This window comes from Dipodomys ordii, unplaced genomic scaffold, assembly GCF_000151885.1.
Source record: "Dipodomys ordii isolate 6190 unplaced genomic scaffold, Dord_2.0 Scaffold3, whole genome shotgun sequence".
Taxonomy (NCBI): Eukaryota; Metazoa; Chordata; class Mammalia; order Rodentia; family Heteromyidae; genus Dipodomys; species Dipodomys ordii.
This window is the reverse complement of record NW_012267219.1, coordinates 29,624,988-29,644,064: the sequence shown is the minus strand read 5'-3', so window position 1 is coordinate 29,644,064 and position 19,077 is coordinate 29,624,988. Positions and strand designations below refer to the sequence as shown.

The following is a 19,077-nucleotide window of genomic DNA, read 5'->3' as shown; positions in this document are numbered from 1 at the left end:
TCAATAATTCTGAATCTTTCTCATTCTAACTGGATTCATACAATAGACTCAAATAGGTTAAAGAAAAAGCATGCTCCACAAAATCATCTTTACTATAACTAAAAATTAAAATAGAGTCTAGAAATCAACGCAAATAATGCAAGTTTATTCCCAGGATTATAAATGCCATCTTTCCAACTGTCACATCAGCGAAAAGCAGATGAAACTTTTTGTCTCTTTAATTAAATTTTAAAAGATTTTTTTCCAGATGTTTCTATCAAAAGTACTCTGAATCCTTCATCAACTTGCTTTATCAACTTCAAGCATGCTCTTTCCTTCTCCCTCTACCAATATCCTCTAACTATACACTATATTACAGGTTGCCAGCTTTTCAGGTGCAGAACTTTAAGAATAGACAAAGCTCTCTCTCTTAATTCTTGTCAAAGCTGTTACTCCACTCTACATGAATATAGCTTACAATTTTTTCCCCTTTAGTTTCCTAAACCCTGTATTTTTAAGGGATATGGTCCATTTTCACCCAGTTAAAGCTGTCTCTAATTCTGGCCATTAAAAACAGATCTTAGCTTAGTTCTTCCCTACAAAAGTTCTTCCACATTTTACCTTCCATTTGGTAAATTTGCCTCCCAGACCTAACAGATTCATGAAAGTAGAAATGAAGAAGGAAAATTAAGCTGAGACACTGAAGATTTAGAAAACACTGAATACTGCTGCCTCTGTCTGGCCAAAAATTCTTTTGGATTAAAAAAAAACTTGCTGTCCAACATTTCAAATAACTTAGAATAATTTGGACTTATGCCAGAGCTTAAAGGGAAAACTCACATTATCGTCAACTGAAAACTCAGCTGTGGAGTGGTCTTATCAAACCAAGTCCACCCATCCGCAACATTCCAAAACTTGGGCCTTAATATGGAATTAAAAATAGGTCATAGACTCAGTCTGGCATATAATATACTGAACAAGCAGGACCTATATGGAATGACTGCTGTAAATCACACACAGTAAACCATTGAGAAGAAGCTGAAAGTTACTTAAAACAGAACACTGGAAACTGGGCAACAAAACAGCAAGTCCAGAAGCCACGAGGGCTGCAGGCTGTGCAAGACCAACCATGTCAAAAACAACAGGAAGTGGTGTCTGGGGCCCCTTTGTATACGGTAGGAACATGGTGACTCAGCACTTCCTGCTGTGCACCTACCACACCCTCAGCATCTAAGTGGCTTCCTCTGGTTCCTGCAGGAACTGCTCACCCCCGGAGAATTTCAACTACAACATTAAGAAGCAAGCACACTTTTTGGTTACTGTTCCTCATTAAACTTTTTACATATTCATGTATTGTGTGTGGTCTGTGTCTGTGTCTATGCCATCCTTGGGGCTTGAACTCAGGGCCTGGGCAATGTCCCTGAGCTTTTTTGCTCAAAGCTAGTGCTCTGCCACTTTGAGCACAGCTCTATTTCCAGCTTTTTGGTAGTTGATTGGAGATACGAGTCTCATGGACTTGCTTGTCCCAGCTGGCTTTGAACCTCAGATCTCAACCCCTTGAGGAACTAGGATTACAGGCCTAAAGCACCAGTACAACCCCTAATCTCAACCCTGCCTCATTTTCTTTTTAAGAAAAACAAGTATTCAAAATATGTCATGTAGAAAGGGTATCAGACCAAATAAAAATTAGCCAAGCTGAATTTCCCTTTGGCTCACTTTGCTCCAGAGGCACTTACTTTCATTTGACAAAGGCTATCTCCAACCTTCAGAAGCTTTTCATTGTAATAGTCAGCTGGCAGCCTGGGGGCATATTTGGTCCAGATATTAAACAAAGTGGTGGCACTGTTAAAAAAAAAAAACCATAAAATGACATCTTCAAAGTCAGTGGTAAACCTCAATTAATTAGTAAGCAAGCCTTTAAAATTTGTGCTATCTTTTCAATGTGCCTTATTGCTAATGCCTAATTATTTATCATATAGTTATAGGAAAAATTAGCACTATTGCTTCCTATGTGTGAAACTTTTAGAGACATTTTTAAATGCACTATTTTAGAGCAGTTTTAAGTACACACAAAATTAAGAGGCAAGTTGGTTTCTTATAGCTCTTACCCTTTATCAATACTCACACCACCAGAGTCGTACATCCTATTACAACTGATGAGTCAACACTGACACATCATTATCATCCAAGGCCTACAGATTTACATTAGAGTTTTCTCTTGATAGTGCATATATGATGGGATTGGACCAATGTGTAATGACACATACTCATCTTTATAACAGTTTTACAGCTCTAAAAAATCCTTTTTGCTCCCATCTCTTCATTGTCCCTTTCTCTTTAATCTGTTAACCTTGATCTTTTTACTGTTTCCACTTTTTGCCTTTTCCAGAATGTTATACAGAATGCAGCCTTTTTATTTTTTATTATTTTTTTGCCAGTCATGGGGCTTGAACTCTAGGCTTGGGTGTTGTCTCTGAACTCTTCAGCTCAAGTCTTGTGCTCTACCACTTGAGCCCCAGTGCCACTTCCAATATAGCCTTTTTAGATGGGCTTCTTTCACTTAGTAATATGCATTTAAGTTTCCTGCATGTCTTTTTGTAGCTTGACAGCTCATTTCTTTTTAACACTAGTATCACATTGTCTGAAGTACCACAATTGCTTTTTGCACTTGTCTTTTGAAAGATATGTTGGTGGTTTCCAAGTTTTGTTGATTGTGAATAAAGCTATTATAAACATTTCATATACAGGGTTTATATGGACACATTTTTTAAACTTTTGTGTGAATACCAAGGAGCACAATTATTGGTTCATGTCCTAAGAGTATGCTATTTTATCAGAAAGGGACACTAAACTGTCTTCCACTCAGGGTTTGCATCACCACCAGCAATGAATGAGAGTTCTTGTTGCTCCACATTTTTGTCAGCATTTGGTGCTGTCAATGTCTTAGACTTTACTAGATATGTCTTTGGCAAATATAGTCATCTTTACGGTGCCTTTCACTAAGCAGAAATCTTTAATTTTAATGAAGCCTAACATCAAAATTTTCTTTTATGGATGGGGTATTTGGTAATGTATATAGTAAGTCATCACTAAACCCAAACTCATCTAGACTTTCTCCTGTTATCATCTAGGAATTTTATCATTTGAATATTACATCTAGATATATGATTTTTGACTAAATTTTATGGAGTATAGGGTGTGTGTTTCAATTCTTTTTTTGAATGTGCACTATTTATTGCAAAGATGACCTTTTCTCCACTGCAAGCTTGTTCATTTGTTAAACATTAGCTATGAATACATAACACACAGATACAAATTCTATGTTACTTTGATTGTCTTTACTTGCACCTATTATTACAACATTCTTGAAATTGGGTAGGAACAATCCTCCAACTTTGTATTTTATTTTGTTTTGCTTTGCTTTCTCTTTTGAAACAGGATTTCAGTATGTAACCGTAGGTAGCCTCAGACTCAAGAGGCTTCTGTCTCAGCTTCCTGAGTGGATTACAGGCCTGTTCTACTATACCCAGGCAGTCTTCCAACTTTGTTCTTCTTCAATATTGTGTTGGTGATTCTGGACCTTCTGTCTATAGTAAATGTAGGGGTACTCAATAAATATTTGATGAAAGATTGAATGGAGTAAATCATTAGGGAAAATTTCCCTTTCATTTTTTTAACATATTTATTATTGTTATAGTGGTAATGAACAAAGGGGTTACAGTTACATAAGCCAGATTAAGTGTACATTTCTAGGAAGAAACGTTTCTCTCATTATTTTATTATTTTCTATGAAGAGCTCATGGGCTCAAATACTCAGTGAGCCCATTCTAGGTAAAACAAAGTAAACAAGTAAAACAAAAGCAAAGCATACAGTAGTATCGAAGTGGTTTCTAGTCACTACCAAGGTAACATTTCATTGCTTATTTTATTCTTTTAGGTAACGTTTATTTATTCCTTCCATCTCTCCTGAAAATTATAAATGCTTCTAGGAAAGTCCCCTTAATATTTTTCAATCCTCTCTCATAAATTCCTAGTTAATAACAGTATATTATATACTAAATGTTTGTGTCCTCCCAACCTACATGTATTGTTGAAACCCTAAATACGCCATGTGACTGTATTTGGAGATTGGGTCTCTAAGGAAGCTAAATAAGGTCATGAAGGTAGGCTCATGGTGAGATTATGTCCTTACAAAAAGAGATGACAGAAAACTTGTTTTCCTGTTTGCTCAGAAGAAATACTATGTGAAGACAAAGCAGTCTTCAACAAGTCAAGAAAAGCCCCCACCAGATGCAAACCACAACTAGAAAATAAATTTCTGTCGTTGAAGCCCATCTAGTCTGTGGCATTTTATTAATATAGCCTAAACTGACTAACATAGACAGGGTTTTAAATTTATTACTAAAGATAGATCTGCTACTTGTGATGTACATGTTACAATATTAATAAAACAATCTCTAGAGAAACATGTCCAATAGTTCATTTAGGTAATTAAATGACTAAATCAAAAGGACAAAGTAGCCCTTATTATTATTAATCAGTCCTTTATAGTCCCTTATGACTGATTAATGATATTTGGGGTACAAAATATGTACATGTACCAATAATAAATGACAATGCCAAATAAATAATGTGGCAAATATAAACCCTAGAACCTTAAAAAGCAAAAGTTATTTTCTTTGTTCATTTTGTATTTTCTTTTTGCTTTAATTTGCTGCTTTACAAAATGCTTCATATTAGGATAGATATAATGGATTTTTAAAATATACAGACTTGCTGGAATTCTCAAATTATGTAGATGAACTAGATAATTCTTCCAAGCCTTCCAGCTGAGATAATGATGACTAGGTTTGTTACTCATAGAAGAAAAATACCAGCTTCATTAAATCAATTGAGATTATATAATATGAAACATTTTTTCAGTGAATTCTAAGTTCAAAGTAAGATTCATTAGGAATGGCTTACATAAAATTTATAATACATACTATATAGGAAGTGTATAATAATTTTAAAAGAGAATGTCAATATGCTTTGTATTGCTCATTGATTATAGCTGCTCAAGGAAATTTACAAAGTTCCAAAATAGAAGATTAAAACTGCATAAGCATAATACCTAAATTTCATGTGATTATGTTCAAGCATTTCTAAATCTTATGTGCTTTTATTAAAGCATACTTTAAAATATGAATCATACTTTTATTTTAATGACATTGCTTATATGATCAAATATATATTTTAGGTACTATGAATTTTAATGCTATGGAAATACCTACAGTCAGAAGAAACAAGTTTTGATTTTTAAAATATGGTATAAAAGCAGTTCCTACCTCCTGAATTCCCAATTCATTCCATGTGCCATTCCTGCTCCATTTGGACAATATCACCAAAATAATATTTTTAACCCCCCAAAAAATGTCTAAGGTTAATCCCATATCAAAAACTTCCCAAGGATTTTGTTACATTTGGGATAAATGCAAACTCTTTAAATTGCCTCTAAAACCTCTCCCAGCCCCATACCCTTCTCCCTCCACTGCACCTGCCCTCACCTTTCTGCCAAGTGGGCTTCCATGTACTCCTCTAAAGTTCCGGGACTTGCCTACCAAGGATTTTCCTCTGCACTTGTTCCCTCCTCTTATCTGTTTGCCTAATTATTTCCTGGGCATCCTTCTAATCTTAGCTATCTGTCATCTCCCCTACCATTCATTTGGAAGCAAGTTGCCATTCTATTATCCTTATGCCTCTGATCAAGTGTCATCTACTCTGACCACCTTATTGAAAAACACAACTTACTATATCCTACCCCATAAGCTCTTTCTTTCTTTTTCTTGCTAGAAAGCACCAATTTCTAGGTTACCTTAAAGTACACCCCTATGATATGGTTGTCTCCTCTAGAATATAAGCTTCAAGAGGGCAGAGACTTAAGTTAGTTCATGATGCATCTTCTGTGCCTAGCACAATGAGTGGCACACGTAAATGCTCAGCAGCTATTTTCAATAGGAGTAAGAAATTGCTTGTGGGTTGATTTAACGATTCATTCACTGACAATCTCTACTTCACTAGACTGCAAGCTCAATGAGCATGGATTCCCATATCTATTTTGTTCATCTCCGTGTAATCAGTGACTAGGGAGGGCAGTGCCTAGCACATTGAGGGCACTCAGATAAACTGTTGCATAAACAAAATTAATTTCCTAAATCTCATGAAACATTTGATTGTTAAGGTCTAGGTCAATTCTTTACATTTGTGATTATCTTAAAGATGGAACAAAGCTGGCCACTGGTGGCTCATGCCTGTAATCCTAGTTACTCAGGAGGCTGAGATCTGAGGATTGCAGTTCAAAACCAGCCTTGGCACTTAAGTCCATGAAATTCTTTTTTTTTTGGGGGGGGGGGCGCTCCGGTCGTGGGGCCTGAACTCTGGGCTAGGTGCTGTCTCTCAGCTCTTCAGCTCAAGGCTAGCACTCTACCACTTGAGCCGTTTTTTTCTTTTTGCTTATGTGGTGCTGAGGAATTGAACCCAGGGCCTCAGGCATGCAAGGCAAGCGCTCTACCACTGAGCCACCTTCCCAGCCCCATCCATGAGATTCTTAATCTCCAATTAACCACCAGAAAACCAGAAATGGGGCTGTACTGTGGGCCAAGTGGTAGAGCACTAGTCTTGAGCTGAATAGCTGAGGGACAGTGCCCAGGCCCAAAGTTCAAGCCCCATTACCAACCAAAAAAAAAAAAAAAAAAAAAGATGGATCAAATACTGTCCTTAAAAATTGGCCCAGATCTACTTGTCTGTATACAATATTCACAATTATTAAGAATACAAAGATACTCTATCCCCTTGAATTCTTCCAATAACAAATGCCTATTGTTTGCTATGTCTCAATCTCCAGGCTTGGTTCTAGAGACAGGGCAATGAAGAAGACACGTGTTATCCTAGATCACCAGGGAGCTTACATTCTAATAAAAGACAAAACACAAGAAAAGATTTTTTTGTCAGTTGGGGGGCTCAGTTCAAGGTGAGCACTCTACTACTTGAGCCACAGTATCACTCCTGGTTTTCTGATGGTTAATTGGAGATAAGAGTCTCACAGATTTTCCTGCCCTGCCTGCCTTGCTTTGAACCGTTCTCCTCAGATCTCAGCCTCCCAAGTAGCTAGGATTACAGGAATGAGCCAAGGTGCCCACCCTAAGAAAACAGATTTAAAAATACAAATTGATAGGTGAACCTGCATCAGATAGGAACTTTCTCTGTACGGTTCTAACAAACGATCTGAGATCTGGAAGAAATGAAGGAGCCAAACATCTGAAAAACTCAAGGACATTTCAAAGGAGATGGCAAAATAAAGGCTCAGGAAAGTTCTGAGAAGGGATGAGCAGCAACATGAAGTAGACAGGCATCTTAATTTTATTCTAAAAGCAATGGCAAGCAACGGAAAGGCTTTAGATGAAAGTTGATGATGTATTTATAATGATCCCCTTGATTACTATGTGAAGGAGAGATTCCAGAGTGGCTGCAGAGAAATGGTGGTATTGAATTACTGGTAGTGAAAATGGGGATAAAACACAATTTGTTTAAATATGGATACATATAGGTTGGGTATGTAATATGCTGTTCTTGATCTTTATTTTTTATTTTTATTTTTGCTTTATGTTTTGTTTGAGACTGGGCCTATGCAGCCTAAACTAGCTTCAGACTCAAAATCTTCCTGCCTCAGGCTCCTGCTTGCTGAATTACAGGTATGCATCACCATGTCTAGTATAAAAGGCTTATTCTCCACTTGTATTCCTCAGTCCATTCTTGGTTCCCCTCTTATGAATCAGCAGGATTCATAAGACTTGACCGTTCTGTCCCCTTTGAAACACTTTCTCTCTCTGTTTCTGGTACCCCCCCCCCTTGCTTACTAGTTTTCCTACTACTACTTGGCCACTTTTTAGTCTCTGCTAATTGCTTTTCTCTCCTACCTGTGAATCTGGGAGAAGTCCTTTACTCTTTTCCATGTACATACACTCTCTTGGTTATTTTTGTCAGTTATTATAACGAATATCATTAATAGACTGATGGATCAAAAAACTGTGTCTCCTCTTACCTCCATATTCAAATGCCCACAGCCTAATCATAGCTCTGCCTGAATGTTGACTTGCATCTCAATCTATCTAAAATTAAAACTTTCCATTTACTATCCTCCTATTCAAAACCTGCTCTTCCCACAATCACAATCCCACCTCAATATACTTGCCAGTTTCCCTGTGTGGCTTCTACTCATCAACTGCTTATGCACCTCATCTTTCAAAAGATCCCCTTCCCTCTTTCCTGACCTGGCTCCCTGTCACCTCATTTTGAACTGGACTTCAAATCTGATGTCCTACAACTTTACTGTTCAATGTATTTTTCTCTCAGGCATTTATCTCTTTGTAAAATGTATTTATTGCCATGCTCTCTTATACCAGGGGACACATTCTAAGACTTCTTAGTGGATATACTAAACCACAGACAGCACTGAACACAACACATACTGTGCTATTTTCCTTTACATACATACCTAGGATGAACTTTTTTTTTTGGTCGGTCGTGGGGCCTGAACTCTGGGCCTGGGTGCCATCCCTTAGCTCTTCAGCACAAGGCTAGAGCTCTACCACGTGAGCCACAGTGCCACTTCTGGCTTTTTCTGCTTATGTGGTGCTGAGGAATCGAACCCAGGGCCTCATGAATGCAAGGCAAGCACTCTACCACTGAGCCACCTTCCCAGCCCATAAACTCTCATATATTAGACACAGTAGGAGATTAACAAATAAAGTTGAACATAATAATAAGCTATATAAAAGTTACGTGCATGCGATAGCTATCTCAAAATATCCTGGTTCTTAGCAACCTTTGCATTTTTTCCTCATTAAGAACTTGACTTTTTCATTTAAATAGAGTACTTACAGCTTCTCTTTGGCACATTTGAATTGCCAGTATCATTACTCTTTCACTGTGGCATCATTATTAAGCACTGTGATACCATGACGGTTGATCTGGTGACCAAGATGGCTAGTAACTAATGAGCCAGAATGTTTGATGTATAGCATGGATATGCTGGTTAAAGGAATGATTTGCATTCCACGTTGGATAGTACAAGATAGGGCAAGATTTCATCATACAGAAAAGGAAAACACTATTCAAAACTGTTTATTTCTATAATTTTCCATTAATATTTTCAGACTATGGCTGACCACATGCAACTGAAACCACAGAAAGCAAATCTATAGACACAAGAGGCTTCTATATTTCTATATTTGTTTAGTGGTTGATTATATGTGTCAGACTTAGAACAAATCTAACATGCTCAGTGAAGTAAGCCAAGCTCAGAAAGACAAACAGCAAATTTTCTCTCCTATGTGGAAGCTAGATCTACACTATAACTGGACATGAAAACCTATACAGGTCTTTAGGTATTCACACAGATTAAAGGAAGATACACTAAGGGGAAAAACACAAAGATATAATATCTCTGAACATTTAAAATACTATTTATCCAAACAGACTCCAGGAAATAGAAACATGGGTTTTTTTTTTTGTTGTTGTTGTTATTGTTGGTGGTAGTGGTAGTGTTTGTTTTTGTTTTAGGGTTTTTCTTTTCCTTTTAGGCAGGCAAGTAGGGGCAAACAGGAAGAAGTTGGTAAACAAATGTAATCATGCTATTCATTATACACTATGTGGAAAATGACCTATGTAACTTGTGAGCAATGGAGGGAGGAGAAATTGGGGGAATGTAAAGGAAGGGGTAACATTGTCCAAAAAAAGAAATGTACTCATTACCTAACATGAAAAGGTAAGCCCTCTGGACAACACCTTAATAATTAACAATAAAATTATTTTTAAAAGGTATGTATCATGATAGATTTTGAGTGTATGTGTGCTGGTCCTGGGCTTGAACTCAGGGACTGAGTTTCTTTTTACTCAAAACCACTGCTTTACCACTTGAGCCACAGCTCTTCTTGTTTGTTGTTGGGGTTTTTTTGTTTGTTTGTTTTGTAATTGGCAATAAGAGTCTCACAGACTGTCCTACCCGCTGACTTTGAAACATGATCTGCAGATCTCAGCCTCCTAAGTAGCTAGGACAAGTATGAGCCATTGGCACTTGTCAAAGTTAGACATTTTTATATTTTTTGTTAACTTGATGTTTTCCTAGATTCTAGAAAGATACCTAATATACAGAAAGTACTTAATAATTTGATCCATGAATAAGTAATATATTAAGTTACACCTAGTAATTAGTATTAAATATGTGAAAAATGTTAGATATACATAGATATGTATATCACATTGTATATTCATTTGTGATTGTTCATTTGCAATGAATTTAACCAAGAAAGATGATAACATCAACAGGAAAGAATCTCAAAAGCAGATACCTTGCAGTTCACAGTAATAACACAGTGGCAGACTTTAAACAAAAAGGAGAAACGTACAGATGAGTCATAAAATCAAGGGAAAAAATATGTGATCCTAATTGCAATATAATAATAAGCTGCACATGTTCACAGGATAACACACTTCATATCAAGAAGGTTCTTGAAATGTGAAACAAGTCCTATCCAGAGTGTGGGTCCTAGTTGGAATAGGAAGGGAGAACAGAGGAGGTGAAGGAGGATGCAATACTCTATGTACATGTGTGACAAATGAAACAATGAAGCTTCCTGAGATTGGTTTGAAAGTGGGGAGCCAAGGCCTGGAGATGAGGCTGATCAAAGTACACTGTATGGACATATCAAAATGAAATTCCTTTGTACAACTAATTGATGTAGAGGGGCAAACTTCCTTGAAGAACTAAACCATCTCAAAGTTACTCCTCGAATCTTCTTCCAATTCCAAACCGTGTATTTGCCAAATAAATGCGGCGTTGTGAACCCCACTGAAGACACCATAAAACACCTGGAGTAGCTATGAGGAAAAAAACTCAGAACAAACAGGAGTTAATGAAATTTTATTGTTGTTGTTGTTGTTGTTATTTTGACCTAAGCAGGAAACTGGGATGTATTAAGTACCGAGAATCACGGCCAATCGTAGCGACGAATCTCCACTTCTGGAACTTGGCTTGTCCGAGGCCCTCGGGTCAGGTCAGGCCGGGTCGGGTCGGGTCGGGTCGGGGCAGGTCGGGGCAGGCCCGGCCCAGCACCCGCCAGCCCCCCGGGCCGCGGCCGCCGCCGCCGCCGCAGGCCCTCCACCAGCCGGCGCCCGCCCCGGCGCCCTACCTCTGCTTACCAACGTCGCCGGAACTCGGGCTTCGGTTCCTCCGTCGTCGCCAGCGCCTTCTTTTTCCTCATAAAACCTAACAACTCCCGAATCTCCTTCTCGAAAGAGGCCAGCAGAGGGTTTTTACCGTCCAACGGCCCGTAAAACGCGGCAATGGGCAGCTTCTCCTCAGGACACGTCCAGCGAAGCAGCGGACTCCAGCAGACCTTGGACTCCTGGGGTGACTTCAGCGGGACCGTGGTGGTCGGTGGTGGGGTCGGTGGAAGCTCCGGTGGCGATGATGTCGAGGGAGAGTCATCGGACGGAGAGCTCATCAAGGTGCCGGACGCCGCCATGTTGAAGCCACCACCGCCCGGCGGGAGCGTGTGTGTACACGCGGTTGCCTGGCGACGGTCTCCTAGCAACCAAGCAGCCCGCGCGCTTTCCGGCAAACACAGCGACCCCTACCGTGCAGAGGAAGAACGAAACCAGGCTAGAAGGATGCTCTGGAGGTTGTCATGTTGTCCAAGTGGCACATCTGAAGAAATCAAAATGCCAGAAGGTTCTGAACAGACAAAGCAGCGAGGACTGGAGCTGAACATTTGCCATCACAAATCCAGGCTGTGCTTTACCGCTCCCTATTTTTTTAACCACATTTGAACCCTAGTGGTATTTAACAATGCTAGGCATTGTTCTAAGCACTTGAAACTTAGTCTCGAGATCTTTGATCTCATTTGATCCTCGTAGCCACTCTACAACCCCGGGTACTGTTAATATCTTAAGTGTGTCACTGTGCAGGATATCAAAGTTTAGGGAGGACAAATAATTTGACCAAGGTCAGTAAAACCACAATGTCAGACCATTTGCCAATCTTGTGACTCCAAACCCCAGGATCAGAAAAAAATAATTTGTATTGATTACAGGAATAAGCCCTCCCAAATGAAGCTTCAAAATCGAAATTAGGAAACTCTAGGACAAGAAGTTTAACAATCAAGTACCTGCCACTGATCCATTTGCTTCCATTTATACATTCAGTTCTGTGTGTGCAATATGAAATGAAGTCTGTGCCTCTAATAACTATGATTTTTTATTTATTTGCAATTCAATCTTATTAGTGTCCATTTTACTCAACCTTAATAATTTGACATTAATACATACTAATGGCTTGAAGTGTTAACTCTCAGGATATTTTTGCATTTTTAAACAGGGACCTTAAGAGACTTTATTCCTAATAGACAATCTACAGGTCTTAAGGAAAATACTTAGTGACAAAGAAAGTTGTTCTTTCCCTGCATATCATGAGCCCCAGAGTCAAATTTATTACTGTATGTTTTATGTTTCAACTAATAATCTGCATTCCTTATAAAATTAAGAGAAGAAACAAAGCTGGCTCTCCAAAAAAAAAAAAGTTCCTTCACACTGAAAAACAGCCAGTTCTTTCACACATAAAAGTAAAGATGGTGGTCTTAATGCCCTATTCTCCCATTAAGAAGCTTATTAGCCCACAGCCTGATTTCTTTCAGCCCTGACCTAATTTTTTGGAGGTGTTGTGGGCCTATCCTAATTTAAAAGGCTAGTATGTGATATGTACTGTACCCCAATCATTTTTGAAGGAAGATGTCAGCAATTTTGCTCATCAAGACAAGTAATTCTGACCACAAAACCTTCTTATCAAAGCAGTAAAATGCAATGATGCCTCACCGTTGGAGTCTAGTTCTCTAAATTAGGATAAATATAGTACTTTTTTTTTGAGACAGTGTTTTAGGATCTTGCTACATAGCCACATCTGCCCTCAAATTCAGGATCCTCCTGCCTCTGCTTCCAAGAGCTGGAAGCAAAATGTATTTTTTAAAGACTCTATCTTATCTCTAGGTGAGCAGTTAAAAATAAAGAACTTAGAGAATTTAGATCTAATGGGGAAAAATTCATCCTTGGACATTTACCCCCCCAAAAAAGTATTGATAGACATTTTTGAGAGTTCAGCTTGGTGAACTGTCTTATTCTCATCTTCCTCTTATTTTTTGATATATGCCAGACTTGTCCACTTCAGAATCAAAAGCTAGTACAGCTTGCTATTGAGAACTATCTATTATATTGATGAAAGTGAAATAGCAGGATTCAATTAAGTTAAAGTGGGCACAGAAGAGGAAAGAAAAAGAAAACAAAGTGGGATTTTTCTGCCCTGTGGTCTGCTTGTTCTTACAAATGACCTTTCTTGTAGTATTCAGATTTCAAAGTCAGGGGTAAAAGAAATGTGACTAATTAAATTCAAATACTTGAATTATGAAACATTACATCTTAGTCATCTTCCTCCTTTTACATACTTAAGTTGACAATGCTTAACTTGCATTAGTTTTTGGAAGCTGAATACTAATAGGTGTTAGATTCTGAATCATCATCCTGGTGAGGTGGAAGTTTCCATTTGCACAGTTCCAATTATATTTGAGGCATCTTTACTGTGTTAGCAATGTTATTTTTCTTATAATAAGATGCAGCCATTATAATATCTCTTCTATTTGCTTGTCACTTTGCTTTATTCTTTCCTCTATAATGAAAGAATGGAGTGAGGCAACTACTGTGTCTGACAGGGCTAAGTAATGTAAATAGCTTCCTTATAAATAATGTAAATTGCTATTTCTTATTATTAATGCCTTGGCAGGCTGCAAGGATCCTTTTATTTTTTTGCCCATTCAAGATTCTTTTTATCTGAAGTTACTGGTAGAGAAATAACAAATAAGTTTAGTAATTTAAATAATAAATAAGGTTGGTAATTTAGTTGTTAATTACTTGAACTGTCCCAAATAGTTGTAGGTCCTTACAAAGAAAAAAAAAGCACAAAATTTTTTCTTGCCCACCTCGTCTCCTAAAATGTAGACATAGAAACTGTTCATCCATTCATTCAGTTAAATGTAACCATTTATGTAATGTGTCCACATGATGCATGGATGAGCCCACACATTCCCTATAGCTAACCACAATTAAAAGGCATTTTGTGGCGTTTGTTATAATGGTTTTTAAATGTCATATAGGCACCAGTAGCTCATGCCTATAATTCTAGCTACTAAAGGGGCTACAGTTAACCACCAAAACACCAGAGATGAACCTGTAAGCGCTCAGGTGAATGAGAGCTTATCCTTGAGCAAAGCAGCTCAGGGACAACACCCAGGTTCTGAATTCAAGCACCAGCACCAGAACAAAAAGAGAGAGAGAGACATTAATTCAGTGTTGGGATTCTGTTAAATATTGTCTCCTTTCTAATCAAGCAATATTATGGATAACGGAGGACTTCTGTATTCATGATGCTCTCCTATGCATCTTCCCCTGCTTCCAGCTACCCTTTATTAGCTGGATCCTGAAATTCCTTTGGCATGTGGTTTATTTCTTCTCAGAATAGAACTTGTAATTTCCTGCTCAGGCTGTGCTTAAACCTGACTTTGCTTTTTAGCCAGAAGGCAATCAAGTATGTTGGGGGTATGTTTAGAAAAAAACAAGCCTCATCTTGAAAGGCACCTGCTTCAGATTAGGTCATTGTGTGTTCCCCCAGGCAAGAAGAAATTGTTTTTCTCTGGCAAGTGGTTAGGGACACTTTCTGAAAGATGGAAGGCACAAAGGAATTCAGGAACGCTGACTTCTTTGGCTTATGTACATGTAAATCTCTACTTTATGTTTTTGGGCCCATGCTTAGGATATTTGCTATATTCCAGGCCTGGTTTTTGGCAAAGTCTACCCTGCTGATTCCCCAAGCTGAAAACGAGGCACTCTGCCTTTTGATTCATACCTTATGCCCTAAAACAATTGAGTCCTTGTTGCCCTTCAAGTAGGTGGGCCATTCAATTCTAAAATTCCAGCCCTTGGATCCCTTTTTTAACTACATTCTTATTTTGTTGACTTGAGGTTCCTAAAAAAAGATAAATAATAATAATTAATTAATTCAAACTGTTTTTCAAAAACTGTTTGAGGAAATGGCAAGTGCTAGCATTTTGTATTTTTATATGCTGTTGTAATTCCAGTGAATTATAAGAAAGATGGAAAAGGGAATGAGAGAGATAGACTGCAAGAATATATAGTGGCCAATGAATCATCAAGCAGTACATCCAGTGGCTCAGTTAGGTGGGGTATCTCCCTTCAGGGTATAGAGACTTTTTTAGTACTAAAATTTTGAACACAGGGCTCTGCACTTGCTGGACAAGAATTCTACAACTTGAGCCATGCCCTCCACCCTTTTTGCTTTAATTATGTTCTGAGTAGGGTCTCATTTCTTACCTAGCCCAACTTAGAATGCAGTCCCTGTGCTTTCTGCCTAGCTGAGTGATAGGCACATGCCACCATGTCTAGCTTTTTTTATTGAGATGATGGTCTCATGAACTTTTCTCCTCAGGCTGGTCTGAACCAGAACTATAATGCTCTCAATCTCAGCCTCCCAAATAGCTAAGATTACAAACATGAGCCACCTGATCTCAGGCTATATAGAGTTTCTCATATGTAGAGTAGTCTACAGCAAAGTCTACCAAAATCTAAGAGGGAGCTGAAAAGAAAAAATGTAACTACTGTCTCCCACCACCATACATGCAAGGTGGATTGCCCAGTCCCTTAGCTGCTAGAAATGACAAATCTCATAGTTGGTAATGCAATGTTCTAATTCAAGTGATAGAAGAGCACAGAAACCCCAGACAGTGGCTTTCAGGGGATGGAATCATGCACCCAGCCTGGAGGGATGTCACCACTGCAGCAGCTGGAAGGGTGCAGGTAGTGCAGGACCCAGTAGATTAGTTAAGACAGGAAGTTCAAAGCAGCGCCTAAGGATAGATAGTCCAAATGTAAGCTGTGCAACTATGTAGTTCTTCTTTGAATGAACAACTCCTGGTCTCCCTTTGTTCCTCTGACATGTTATTAATGTCATTAATGTCTGGGTTGCCTCACTGTCTGTAGCCTTCCTGCCTAAGTAATTATGTGTATTAAATTTCTATTCTTGCTACTTAAACTGGCCTATTGGGGAATTTTGCTTCAAGAAAGATGGAATAAATTTACATTTTTTTCTTTCTCACACACAATATATATACATATATTTTTTTCTCCGCAGTATATATAGAACAAACCTAAGATCACTCTGGAAGGTGGAAGAAGAACATGGGACCCAAGAAACAACTTCATGTCATGTGGAATGAAGCCAAGAACCTGGACATACCAATGGAACACACTGAAGGGAAAATTACTAGAAAATCCTTCTGCTTTAAACAGAGGAGCAGGAAAGGGGCAGCTGAGCAGGATGATCAGCTGTAGATAGTAACATTCTTTTCTAGCCTAGTGTCACACAAGTAACTTCAATTTCCATCTTCAAGTCCTCCAGCAAAGGTCAAATAGAGTCAAGACTTTTTGCTGTCACCAGAGTGTAACAAGGTACTTAAATTACCTAGGGAAGAGCTAGAAGGAACCAGGACATCCATCATCACCTGGAGATTAAGTGATAACCCTCGCCATTCCTTCCTGGGGTGATGTCCAGAAGAGGTCAAGCCTCTCATTACAACCCACTAGTAGCACAGCTACTCACTCTCTCATGATGTCATTATATGATGATCAATGCAGTACTGCCTTTCTCAGTCCATGAACATCCAGTAGTAAGGAAAAATTCCTTTCATTCAAAAAGAAAATCTTAAATCAATAATCCAAACTGCCATCTCAAATAAAAAAGAACAAGAGGGGCTGGAAAGATGGCTCAGTGGTAGAGTGATTGCCTTGCATGCATGAGGCCCTGGGTTCGATTCCTCAGTACCACATAAGCAGAAAAAGCCAGAAGTGGCACTGTGGCTCACGTGGTAGAGCGCTAGCCTTGAGCTGAAGAGCTGAGGGACAGTGCTCAGCCCATAGTTCAGGCCCCACGACCAAAAAAAAAAAAAAAAAGAAAAAGAAAAATGAAGCAGAAGAAAAAGAACAAGAATCACTGAAATTTAAATGACTGATTGGACATTGACATAAATTGAAAGTGCATGTATCTTGTGGGAAAGATTAAAGTAATCAATATGATATCTGTGTATATCTTTACACAGTACCTAGACCAAAGTATTTAATAATGTTAGTTTTTATTATTGAGCTTGTATTATTTCTTTTATCACTTATTAACAAATAACCATTTCTTTCTACAATTGTTGTCATTCAAAAAACTATTGTGTTTTCTTTTTGAAAATAAAAATATAAAAGCAATTGATTAGATGAAAAGTTCAATTTTCATAAAGACTTCATTCAGATGATCTGAAAGCTAACAGAAAATTTCTATTTAACCACTATTGTGTATTTTAAAATCTTAGTAACAAACCCTTTTCACAATATCATGAGTATGATACCCAAATCACCAGGTTCCCTGTCAACAAAAACTTCAGGTTTTATTTTCATGGTTCCTCACCACACAGGAGGTGTGGGGGGAGGGGGGCGGGCGGGTTGTTTATTTTGTTTTCCAGCTTTCTAGGTAGGAAGTCAAAAACAACTTAAAAAAACAGTTGAAGATAAAATTGGTGAGTATGTGTCCTAAATGTTCAGAACAATGTCCTAAATGTTTAGTTGTCACTCTTCGAGTAATTGTTGAATGAAAATGTGAATAAACAAAAAACAATGCATGACAAATGTGGAAGGCAACAGAAAATGAAAATTTTGAAATAAATCCAAGTTTTCAACCCTGAAGACTTGACAGAATAGTAATGATGTTAATCATTCAGATAAATAGCATAAGAGATGACCTCAGGAGACTCCCATATACAGCTTTGAGATGGCTAATTAATGTGTGTTAACCTCTTTGCTCCAAAAAACATTTCCATTTACCCAGCATTTTTGTTTGGACCATGCAACTCCAACATCAACTATATGGCAATTGGACCAAAAATGAACACTTGACCTCCCTGGGCCAGTCAGATTCTTTCTTCCGTAGGATCTGAAACAGATTTTGCTAAGTGTAATGGAACTGAATACAAAGGGGATGAACTTCTGCCAAAAGCTCAGAGAAGCAGAGAACACTGTTTGAGGGAAAGAAAAGCAACATGTCTCAGAAAAACAAAGCCAGAAGCTGGAGAGAGAATTATCTGTGTTAATAAGCATTTTCAGACCCCCTTCTTGGGAGCCCAGACTTCCCAGCCTCATAAAGAATTCTCCTTTGAGGGCCAATGGCAAGTAAACAGACTTGTTTTCTGAGGCTTGAGTCAAAAATCATTGGCTAGATAGGGAGGAAGATGATTGACACATTTGGGGGAAAATCAAATCTTATTTCCTTTCCCTCTTCAGAAATACTGGTTCCTCTGGAGATCATCATATTGATCAAAATAAACCAAGCTCAAAGAGTCAAATACCACATGTTTTGCTCATATGTGGAATCTAGGTCTAATATGATCATAATAAAAATTGTATTTATACTAATTTGTTAAATAGTATCTTGTATAACTACTTAAAATAATAAAAATAATTTTAAAAAATAGTAACAGCCAGGCACTCGTGGATTATACCTGTAATCCCAGCATCTCAGCTCTGAAGACCTCAGTTCAAATCCAACCTGCTTAGGAAATCCCATATATCCAATTAAGCACCAACAAGCTGAAAGTGGAACTATGGCTCAAGTGGTAGAGCATTAGCTTTAATCTCAGGAGCAATGCCCAGTCCCTGAGTTCAAGCCCCAGGACTGCTGACACAAAAAAACACACAGTCATCATCATCATCATCATCATCAATGGACATGAATGTAAAGGTAGGGCAATGGAGATGAATCAGGAGGAGGGGGATAAGAGGGTTCAGGGAAAGGAGGGAATTTGAAGTATATTACATGTATAAGTATGAAGCCCACCAAATACTATTTAAAAGGGAATGGAGGGAGTTAAGGGTATAAAATAGAAGGAGTGGCCGGGCAGCAGTGGC

General features: G+C 38.3%; 1 protein-coding gene across 1 annotated transcript in view; it reads right to left on the bottom strand.

Moving 5' to 3' along the window:
- Window positions 1–11,543, bottom strand: part of Cfap54 (cilia and flagella associated 54) — a 269,955-nt gene extending 258,412 nt beyond the window's left edge. Inside the window, 2 exon segments of the mRNA XM_013018973.1 lie at window positions 1,716–1,821; window positions 11,218–11,543. Of these exon segments, the coding sequence (XP_012874427.1) occupies window positions 1,716–1,821; window positions 11,218–11,543 (432 nt within the window).
- Window positions 11,544–19,077: the final 7,534 nt, after the last annotated feature.